The 11,843-nt window shown below is 37.6% G+C and overlaps 2 protein-coding genes across 2 annotated transcripts in view; one reads left to right on the top strand and one right to left on the bottom strand.

Moving 5' to 3' along the window:
- Window positions 1-1,081, top strand: part of LOC21388232 — a 1,393-nt gene extending 312 nt beyond the window's left edge. The window contains exons 2-3 of the mRNA XM_010113662.2: window positions 129-217; window positions 733-1,081. Coding sequence (XP_010111964.1) covers window positions 129-217; window positions 733-886 — 243 coding nt within the window. The 3' untranslated portion in view covers window positions 887-1,081. The remainder of the gene's footprint in view (window positions 1-128; window positions 218-732) is intronic.
- Window positions 1,082-1,551: 470 nt separating this feature from the next.
- On the bottom strand, window positions 1,552-5,092 carry LOC21388233 (anaphase-promoting complex subunit 8). Its single transcript, XM_010113663.2, has 4 exons — window positions 4,827-5,092; window positions 3,955-4,261; window positions 2,345-3,595; window positions 1,552-2,217 (listed from the first exon to the last, which is right to left on the bottom strand). The coding sequence occupies exons 1-4, from the start codon at window positions 4,910-4,912 to the stop codon at window positions 2,128-2,130; spliced, it is 1,734 nt and encodes a 577-aa protein (XP_010111965.1). The 5' UTR covers window positions 4,913-5,092; the 3' UTR covers window positions 1,552-2,127.
- Between the last annotated feature and the right edge of the window lie 6,751 nt (window positions 5,093-11,843).

The following is an 11,843-nucleotide window of genomic DNA, read 5'->3' on the forward strand; positions in this document are numbered from 1 at the left end:
ATCTAGATTCTCTGGTTCATTATTCTTTTCGTCCCATGGAATTTTCTTATGATTTTCTTGTTTCTTGTTTTGTCGCCGAGAAAATTTCAAATTTCTTGAGGGATTTTGGTTTATGTTTGCTCGTGTAGGTTTACCCACTGTTCGCCGCCGTCGGTGTCGCCATCGGAATCTGCGGGTTTCAGTTGGTCCGCAATATCTGCATCAACCCCGAAGTCAGGTCTGTTTCTCTCTTTCTATACATATGTGTGTGTATATATATTGTATATATTCATTTTTAGGTATTGTTGATAAAAGAGATAATCTTGGGTGTTATTGTTTGCTTTGAAGATGAGATTTTTTTATGAAAGCTATTTGGAATTGTTTGGTTTCATTGAAAAGGTTGATAGGGGGAAAGCAAAGGAAGAATTTTGGGGCAATTTGTTTGGTTGATGTTGTTACTATTTGCTTTGTGAAATAGATTACTTTGTTTGTGTCAAACGCAAGTACTAATATTTAGCCTCGTTGGTTTACTCCATAAGGTTTACTTAGCGGCTAAAAGCAAAACAAATTTATCAACGGAATCTTGGTGTTTTCAAAAATTCTTGAGATTTATAATTTGTTTCCACGAATTGATGCATATATACGCTCATAATTATGTCTGTATTTGTGTGTATTTCCATCAAGTGAATTGGAGTTCTTGTGGAATTCAAGATTATCAGTGGACTTAACTAATTTAGTCACTTCTGTCTTCAGGGTTAGCAAAGAGACCAGGGCTGCAGGAGTTTTGGATAACTTCGCCGAAGGAGAGAAGTATTCTGAGCATTTTCTGAGAAAATACGTCCGCAACAGGGCTCCGGAAATCATGCCCTCCATCAACAGCTTCTTCACCGATCCAAACCGGAGCTAAAATGATTTGTGGAACTCTACTATGATTTTTGCGTTCTTTGAAAGTTGTGTTAAAATTTGCAGTTAGACTTGCAAATTGAACTATGATAAATCGTGGATAATAATATTGTCATGGGTTTTGTTTATGTAAAATAATCTAAATATGGAGATCTCTGAAACAGCCGCAATGACAAGTTGTTGTGCTTGCTTTTAAAAATGTGTTTTGGTATATATAATCTGCATCAATTTATTCATCTCTATATTGTAGCAACTGCTTGATTAAGCTTCATCAGGTCTTAGCATGACAGCTTTTGGTATAACCGGGCTACACAAAATTACATGAAAAATAGAATCAAGGCTTGTGTGCACTCAAGCTGACAATAAAAAAGGTTTTGGGTGCCAACTTTGTTGAGTTGCAATTTTTCTATTAGGTCTGAAGCTATTCAATTTACTCGTATAAAAAGGGCATATATGGCCTGTCATGAAGCATAAACAGGTTGAAATCACGGAACTTCACTCGTAAATGCTCATTCTCACAACCAGAATCTCGATCCATGAGCTATGCTTCAATGGGTTATGCGCGACCGTTTACAGAGTGATCCAAAATTACTACATATAACCGTCTTCTGTCTTTAGCCAAATAATAATAATAATAATAATGATAAAAATTACACCATTACCTTCTGTAAATAGATTAGCTAAAGTATGGGCATTTAAACAACACAAAGCTCACTGGACTGCCAAAACCTATGAAACACGAGTAACGAGGTGAGTTTAATTTCATACAAAGTCTAGAACACACCATCTCAACAAAGAATAACCAAAAAGAAACTAACTGCCGTAAAGATGGCAAAATTCAACATTTTAATGACTGTGAGGCATGAGGAAATGACCGTAATGCCAGCTACGCTTTGGAAGATTATTTGTACAGGCTTCGATCTACAATTCTGGTGTCCTATAAATAAATAAATAAGAGAACCCCCCCAAAAAAATCCCTACAAGTATGATGTTCTAATACAGAATGAAGTAATAATTTTCATACTTTGAAAGGCGTCCTAGACACACCACACTTGATTTCAGCAGCGGTGACATTCACCCTTAATCTTGACGACAATAATAAGATCATCATCAAACAATTTATAGAATGGCAGAAGTCCGAGTTACGCTCTATCTTCAATTGATTCCACACATTTCATTGGCTGTTGATTTCCCATGAGCCAGAAACTGGCATAAACATGCATCTAGAGCGTGCTCGTGGGAATATCAGGGAGGAAAGTGTTCAACATCCATAGAAGGGAAACTGGATTGTGTTATTCTCATTCCTCGCAGCAAACTCTTTGCTGTTTCCTTCTCCTGTGGAAACCGGCAAAGTAAAAAGTTAATCACAAGTATCTAAAATGTCGGACTTGTTAAAATCACAACGATGGCATATTTCTTTAGTTTAACAAATATATACGAAAGGATAAAGAATTTAACTTACTGGACCAGTGTAATCCAGAAGACGAGTACAGTACACCTCTGCTTCTTCAAATCTCTTCTGGTCCTTGTAGTGTGTGGCAAGAAATAGCAAAGCTTCAACCATATTTGGTCCTTCCCTCTCTTCAGCTTCCATCCTTTCCAAATCCCTCTTGTAGTAAAAAGCAGCCTCTTCAGAACGTCCGAGCTCTTTGTGTAGCTTTGCTAACTGGTGCAGGGCAATTGCTTCCCGGTCATTGCAACTAACTGCCCTTCTGTAGCACTTGATTGCTTCTTCCAGCATGTGAAGTTGGTCCTGTTCATAGCACTGGGCCATGGCTATCCACAGTCGAGAATCGTTCGGTTGCAAGAAGACAGATTTCCGGAAATAGTGAAGGGCATAAAAGCGCATCCCCATCATCTCGTAAGCTTGTCCCAGTCCATACCAAGCTCGATAATCACAAGGGTTTATGTCTATAGCACGGCGATAGGCATCAACAGCAGCTGGAGTATTTTTCATCTCAACAAACTCATGACCCATAAGCGTCCAAGCTGATAAATAGTTCTTGTCCAGTTTAAGTGCCCTCTTAAAGTACAAGACCGACTTCTCGTGCTGCCCCTTTAAACTGTAATAATTCCCAATAATGCAGCAAGATTCGGGTCTGTATTTATCTGTCAAGAATACCCTATGGGCAAGGTAACTCAGGGCAGAAAAACATTCTTTGGCATAAAGCACATTGGAGTACATATCCATGTCTTCCACTCGATATGGGTCATTCCTGAGAAGTTCTTCAAAGATTGCTTCAACTGTCTCAAATTCCCTTAAACTATACTGAGCTTTTGCAATTTGAGCCTGTATGTAATTACTAAAACTGAAAGTGCCCTGCAAATATTCGTATTTTGCTAAGGACTCGTTGTGCATTCTTAGTTCTTGGTAAGCATTGGCAAGAAAGAAGTCCTTCATCCAATGGTTATTGAGACTAATGCTGTTCAATATGTCAATTGTAGTGCATAAAGACTGGAGTTTTGACCAGGCATCCCAGTTCCAAGGGTAGCTATTCACAGACTCCACAAGAACCCAACGAGCAAGGTTCTCGCTCCCTTTCTCTTTGAGCACAATACCATACAAGTATAGCCCAAAAGGATCAATTGCGCCACTCTTGTGGAGTGTTGATAGCTCTCTTTCTATGGAAACCAGTTCACGGTTCACAGCATCGGTCTTACCTAACGGTCCCTCAAGCTCTATCATTTCTTCCTCTTTGCGCTTTTCTCCAGCCTCCATTTATTAAAAAAAAAGAAGGGGGGAAATGAAAATTTGAGCTACTGAAAGTGCAGCAAGCTTCTAAACACCCAAGAAACTTTGAAGTCATAACTTTGGTGAGAGTAAAGCAAGTTAAAATACTAAGCCGGTGATGAAACACTATAACAGAATCAGTTCAAGGCCAGTTGTTGAATCAACAGACAAAATCTCTGCTATGCTTTGTTGGTATGTGCTTGATCTATTACACAAATGTGCTAGTATAAGATGGTTTAGGTAAAAGTATAACTTATATCTCCCACTACAAATAACTTGGGATTTCTAGTACTGAAGCAAAAGCAACAAGTATAAGACAGCAAGAAGAGAATGCAACTAACCAGATAAAGAGCATAGCAGCGCAAGAACACCGATTTCTTCCCCATCTGATCACGGAGCACGTGAGCAGCCCTTTTGTACTCTCGGCAATCAAAATACGACTTAGCCAAGAGGTAAAAATCACCATCCACGATCTCGTCTTCCTCCATCACTGGAGTAGATACGTAGGACACACCGGTAGTCGGCGTCGAGGTGACATCGTTGGTGCGAAACCTGCGGCGGATGCTAGAGCTTCCACGGTGGAACCTGGTGTTTGCCGGCGTGAACTTCGCTGGGTCTTGCTCGATACCCACGAGCAGCTCTGCTGCCCTACAAGGGCACATAAAGAAATCAATTACTACACAGTTAACAATTACCAACACCAGAAACCAAAAAAGAAATCATTTTTTCCACCTTCCTGCCAAATGCAGCAAGATTTGAATTTGAAATGGGGATTTTGACATACCCATTTGGCCTAATTGAAAAAAGAAAAATCTTTGAAAAAATGGAGAATTTACCTATAGTAGTCTGGACTTTTATCTCTTACTCTTAATAAATATCTTTTTATTAGTATAATTATTTGACTAAAAATGTTATAAATCGGTAAAAATTTTGACCTGCGATATTTATCGAGATTACCCTTGATCTTTTTTCATATTGCAAAACAAATTTATTAACTCAATCGTATCTTTAATACAAACCTGCAGAGCAAACAACCCTTATAAGCGGACAAAAAATTTCAAAATTTTAAGATGACGCAGCTAAAATCGAACTAAAGTTAAAAGTCATCTCAAAAGTTTAAAAAATAAACCCAACATCTGATAAATTCAGCAACAAAATCGCAACCGAAAGAAAAAAAGAAAAAGCTAGCTAGGGTTTGGAAAGGGGGTTTTACCATTTGGAGGCGGAATAGAGACATCGATCGCTGAGCTGACGAATAGCAGTTCGAAGCTCGTTTCTGCAACTCTCCTTCGAACTCATCTCTCTCTCTCTCTCTCTCTCTCTCTCTAAATGTTGCGCAGAAAGATCTCACATTTGCGAGCAGAGAGTGGTTTAGTTTGGTGTTCTGGTGGGAGCAAAGCAAAGAGTGATGTGATTTTGAAAAGCGAGGGTTTTTGGGAAGAGGGGGAATATGACCTTTTTCGTTTATTTCTTTTGATTTCAAAACCCATGTATAAAACTGAGGGTTTTTTTTTTTTCCTTTGAGAAGGGGATTTTTTTTTTTTTTGAGAAATTATAAAAACGGAGAATAGAATACAAAAAATTAAAAATAAAAATAAGAGAGATTCTATTATTGGGGGTGTACTTTCTCTTATCGTAGAGTAACTATTACCGTTCGATTCTGATTTAATGGTTGCTTACAAGTGAGTTTATGAAAAGAAAATAAGCCTGCGCATATCGGAGCATAGACTAAACAATGAAAACTCTACACCTGATTAATTTTTTTTTTTATAAAAAAAAACACTCAAAGCTAACTCAAACCATCCAACTCCCTCTTCCACCACCTGGCCACCCCCTTCTATCCACGGCCGATGACTTCCTCTGACATTGTCGGCGTTAACCCACGACTTCCGTTGGCACAACTCCTCCACGCCATTGCATGAACACTAAGAACGATTAAAAAAATTGAGCAAACAATCCAAATGAATTAGGGCATGTTCTTTTGTCTAAAAAACTCAAAAAAAGACAACTCGAGTTCCAATTTTATTCAAGTTCACGTTCTTTTAAGTTTCAACTTTATTCAATTTTACTCAACTTTATTCAAGTTACAACTTCAACTCAAGTTATAACTCAAAAACTACACTCAAATTACACTCTAAAAGAACAACCTCTTAATTTCCATACCGTCACTAGCACTACTACTATTATACTAATTCCAGTTCGAAGCCCACACTATAGGCCAATATTTCATGGCTAGGTCAGACCATGCCATGGGCCGTGAACAGGCCATCTCATTTGAGCCCATCAAGGAGTTAGGATTGGTAGGTCAATCTTGATCCATTTATATGGGTCAGCTCATTTTAATCTTTAATTTTTTATTTTTTTAATATATTTTTTAAAATTTTTTAAAAAAGTTAATAAAAGTCTGAATAGTTAATAAAAATATAAAAAGAGATATTTATTTACAATTATCTTATTAAAAACTTTTCTAATAGAAAATTTAGTGGGATAAAATCTTCATAAAAAAAAAATAAATACAGAATAATTATACATAAAATGTTTACAAAGTTACTAAAAAAAATCAAATAAACAAAAAACATAAAAAGCCTGATATGTTAGACCTTGCAGAAGGCCATTCTCCAAGGCTATGTTCACCCACGAATGAACATAGCAAAAAAACAAAATTTAATTATTCATAAATAAATAAATAAATAAATATATATATATATATATATATGAAATTAGGCTATAATGGACCTTTCATAGGTTGCCCTATTATTGGGCCAGTTCGTGCTAGCTCAGCACAGCTCAAGTTCGACATGGCTTATGAATTTTCATGAGTCGTGCTGGGTCGGTCCATGAGATGAGAAATACTAGTCTAGCCCAACCCATTAATTTTGTTGGGTTTGTCCGTGCCTTAAACAATATCGTACCGGGCCAGCCACGGACCTTGGCCCATGGTTGCATCTCTAGATTTTCCTTAAAAATAAATAATAAATAATTAGAAGGTACATTTATTCAAAACCACGAAAGACCATGACTTATAAAACAACACAACAATTGACGAGAGAGTTTCGAAAGCTATAAAAAAAATGTCTATGGTAGGGTGATTATGGCGTTGTTCTTTTGCCGTTTTTGAGTTAGGTGACTTGAGTATAAATTTTGAGTTGAGTTTGAGTTATAACTTGAGTTGAAGTTGTAACTTAAGTTTGTGTTTGGTTGTATACATTTGAGTTATGATTTGAGATAATAATCTTTTTGAGTTGTGTGTTTGAGTGAGTCAAAACTTAAATTTGTATTTAGATAGTATTTTAATGAAAACTCAATGCTGATGAAAAATTTTAATAGGGTATATGGGTGGAGTTTTATTCGTCTTTTCGTTGTCAACGCATAGAAAAAAAATCATCTCAATCAGAATTAAAACGAAAAAGTTATAGCATTTTTAAGAATAGAAAAATACTGTTCATTAATTTGAGTTCGAGTTTCTGAACTCGAGTTGAGGGGAAAACTTGAACTCGAGTTTTAGTCCCAAACTCGAGTTTTAGTCTCAAACTCGAGTTCAAACTTGAATTTAAACTTAAAAGAACGTGAACTTAAATAAAATTATAAATCAAGTTACTTTTTTAAAATTTTTAATTCAAAAAATGAACTGCGAACAGCCCCTGTATTTTTGTCTACTGGTAGGGTGTAAAATCTGCACCAATAAATTACAAGTTAAACGGTTAAAGATTGTGTTATCCATAAAAACTACACCATTCAATACATACTCGTACATTTGATTACTCTCTTTTTCTCAAATTTAAGAATTTATAAATTTGCATAAATCTCAGCCATTAATCTAGTTAAAGCTTTTGATCTTAGCCCTTGATCTCTAAATCCCTAACACTGATAAACCAAAAATGTCCTAGAGCTTCGTCAGCCCATCCTCGCCGTCAACCGAGCTGCGTGCTGGAGCTTCACTCGCCGGCAACACCTTGGCTCCCTCGTCCTCCCCACGCCCTCATCGTACTCCCCGCGCCCTCGCCGTCGACACGTTGGCCCCGCACAGTCGCCGTCCTCCCCGCGCAGCCGTCGTCCTCGCCACGCCCTCGTAGTACTCCCCGCGCCCTCGCCGTCCTTCCCTTGCCCCCGTCGTCCTCCCCCTTTCCCTCGTCGTCGTCGTCGTCCTCCCCGCGCCCTCACTGCCCTCTTGCTCGTCGCACTGTCGCGACCCATCACCGGCTAAGAACGCCCGCTGCCCACTCAAGCACCTTCAATTCCTCGTTTTGATTTTTGGCCTGCTTTTTTTTTTTTTTCTATTTGATTTGCAGAGAACGGAGAGGAAGAAAACGCTGATAAGGAATGAAGAGAACGAACGAGATTTGCTAAAAAAGTTTGCATTTTTATTTTTTAGGATTACTGAAATTTGTGTTTGTTTAAAGAATTGACAATGAACACGATGATTTTCAAGCGAGGTTGTGAATTGTTTTACAATGAACAAGATGATTTTCAAGCCGGAATCGGGGTTTTACGTCGCCGGAATCTGGGTGTTAGATATAAACTATTGTTTTGACTTTTTATATTGTGAAGTTAATTTTTGTTTGAAAATTAATTTGTGAAATTTTGAGAAATTAGTTTAATTTATATATTACAAAGGTAATACATAAAATTAGTTTACTGTTAATTATAATTATACTTTTTTAATTAATAAAATAGGTTTAATTTTGTGATTATAATTATTGTGATAATCTGTAAAAAAAAAAACATTTTTCTCATATCTATTTATTTAAAAAATAATCTCAAAAGAAAAAAAAAAGAATTGTTATTCTTAAGGAAAAAAAAATGTGTAACAACCATTTTTTTGAAAAAAAAAAAAGATTTGTTTTATGAAAAATAACATGGGGTAAGAAGAAATATTTTAATAAAAATAATGGTTGCTTTTGTAATTATTTTTATTATTTTTGGGTTACAATTAGATGCAAAGGCAACACATAGACCTTCGTTGAGATTTAGCTCACCCTATTATAGACATGTAAAAAAAATGAAAAATAAGATAAATATCTCTTATTTTTATTAGATATTATTTTTAATTAAATAATTATATCAGTAAAAATATATTAATTAAAAATAAAAGATAAAAATTTAGATTCATATACTTTTAAGTGTAAATTTAATAATTTTTTCAAAAAAAAACAAAATGACATTATAGTATAAAGATACTCATACTTATATAACAACGTATTAATTAAAAATAAAAGATAAAAATTTAGATTCATATACTTTTAAGTGTAAATTTAATAATTTTTTCAAAGAAAAACAAAATGACATTATAGTATAAAGATACTCATACTTATATAACAACGTTAAAAACGACAAGAGAATTGAAACGATAAAACAGTGAAAAAAATGAAAACGCGAGACAGAGACAAATAAACAAAGTGAGCAACAAAGACGCCATGTTCATTTCACAACTCAAGTCTTAACTTAAATTATGACTTGAGTTATGTGTGTGTAAAAAAAATAATGTAACAAAGAAGTTAAATTTAAATTTTATGAGAGAAAATACTGTAACAATAAAGTTTGAGTTGTGACTTGAGTTGTATTTTTGTGAAAGAAAATACTATAACACTTTTTTAAAAAATAAAATGAATGAAATACAAACTCGATATAAAAGACGTACATGACCCCGAATATAATGGAATTTGACCCCTACTACTGGATCCACCAGTAAAAACACTGATAACATAAGGGAAAATATGATACTCAAAGGGAAAAAGTCTAATCCGCACATAAAAATTGAGCACGGTTGAAGCTTGTTAAAAAAGGCCAAACAATCAGTGGATTAATCCAATCGACCGAGACCAAACCTTTTGTATAAGGAACATCTACACGGTCTAGTAAAATTTCTAGCTGGACTAAACAACCCATACCGACGGTGATCAACTCGCCTGGATGAGCGAGATAACTAACGCTAGGACCACCTCCTTTATTATCAATATACTAACGCTAGCAACAAACACATAACACAAACAACAATAAACACAAATCTAGAATGTCGCCTCTATCACGATCCACGAACATGAGGTCCCTCAATGCCAGCCACCCAAAAGCCCCATCTACTCAGACTTTAGCCGTCAAACCACCAAAGGGCTCTCACTGACCCTCCTTGATCCTTCCACCGGACAGACTAGACGTTTCTCAGCCTACCCACCATCGGTGACACGAACCTACCCCCAGCCACAGGGGAGTCCCTTAACACCAGCGACAGGCCAAGGGAGGCCCAATCCGCCCAAACCATCTCAACCCCACGCAGCTGAGCCAAAACCCACCCGCAACGCACCCAGCCCGTTCCCGATCCGAACCTCCCACGACCGTCGCACACGACGTATGCTCCTCCATCCTCCTTTGTGGACCCAAATCGACAGTGGATAATCCGTCTCTTTCGGCAACGCTCCTAGGCTCCGATCCAAGCAAAAAGCTTCTCTCCTGGCGACACGAACCCTAGGACATGAAGATCGGCCGGAGACGACACTCTGGACAAAGAACAGCGGCCTACGGACCGGCACATTCGACCTCCACTCTCTCTCTACTTCTCTCTGACTTGTTCTCTCTCTCTCTATAAAAAGTCACAATACTCTTTTTCTATACCACCGTAGCACTTTTAAGTGTAGATTTTAATATATTTAAAGTATTTTTAAAAAAAATTTAGAATCTTAGTTGAAATTTTTGGTCTGAAAAAATAGTAATAAGGGCAGTTTTAATATTTTATATACACAAAGAAAAACAACATCTAGGTACCAAAAAATAATATTTAAAACGTCAAGGTGTATATTCAAAACATTAAAAACACATGATACTAAACATAGATTATGATAAAACATAAGGTACCTGTTGTGTGGAAAAATTCAGGTGACACGTGGGATAGCGATAGCGTTACACGTGACCATGCTTCTCCTCACAAAGTGACAACCCTCAACGCCTGAAACTCACTTCCCCTTTACGCTGCGAAGAAAGCCTGCCTTAGGGCGTCGACCCTATGACTTGTGCAAATTCCCTACGCCACGGAAGGATCGACGGCCAGAAGAGGCCACTGCCCGCTCAGCGTAGACGTCGAGGGAAAAGCATGGGAGGCGACGCTTGTATCTCCAGAAAGGTGTCTGACACACCAACTTGCGTCTGGCACTGGGAGATGTCTACAGTGCGGGCATTAATTACAAGCCCCTAAACCGCCCAACAGTGAACGGTGGAGGGTTACAGGGAGTCTACAGAGCCGTAATGGAAGACTAATTGGATGAGTGTACAGTTCAAAAGGTGATTAGTGGGCTACGGTCTGAGCCTATGAGGGTAGGCCACTCGACTGCTTCTGCCTATGAGAGGAACCGCCCACGAAGGAACCCTTGGCTATAAAAGGGGCAAAGCCCCAAACGAGTAAAAAAAGAGGATTTTCCTTTGAGTTTGGCTCATTTCCTATTCAACCTGAGAGTAGAAAGGGAGAGTAATTGTAAAGAATCCAAAAGAAATATAAAGAAAAGTGGATGTAGCTCTTCATTAATAGAGTGAACCACTATAAACCTTGTGCCTTTATTTTCATACAAGCACAGCCCTCCCATTATATTTACCATAAACTTCATACACGCTTTACTACATCATTTTCAATATCAAATAAACACTTTTTAGCCGGTAACCTTACAGGACACCTAAAGGTGATCCGGCGTAATCCTGTTGATGAAATTTCACTGTCAACAATTGGCGATTCCGCTGGGGATTGAACCCAGAATCTCTGGTTAAGCCGTTTAACCCCAACCACAAGGAAATAGGCAGCGACTATGCCTCCAAGAAGAAAAGACACCGCCATTGATGACGGGTATTTCTACCAACAAATCAAGTACTTTCAAGCATGAATATTTGTAAGTCTTGAAGCATTTTTGTTAGTTTAATGTCTTTTGTATGCTTTTTATAGGAATTATAAATAAATGCAAACTTGGATGATTTTGCATGATTATAGGAATTATAAATAAATGCAAACTTGGATGATTTTGCATGAAGAAAAGAAGAATATTTGCCCAACTTGTGAATCAATGCTAAGAGGAGGCGAAAGAGGATTTTAAGGCACAAAAGAAGAGGCTTTGGAATGCAAGAAAGCGGGCTACAGCGCGCAAAGGAAAGCGAAGTCAGAATGGGATGCGCTCCCGCGCCCGAGCCCGATGCGCACCCGCGCCCACATCCAGGCGCGTGGCCGCACGCGCGCCCACACCTAGGCGCGCACCCCACA

This window comes from Morus notabilis, unplaced genomic scaffold, assembly GCF_000414095.1.
Source record: "Morus notabilis unplaced genomic scaffold, ASM41409v2 Scaffold704, whole genome shotgun sequence".
Taxonomy (NCBI): domain Eukaryota; kingdom Viridiplantae; phylum Streptophyta; class Magnoliopsida; order Rosales; family Moraceae; genus Morus; species Morus notabilis.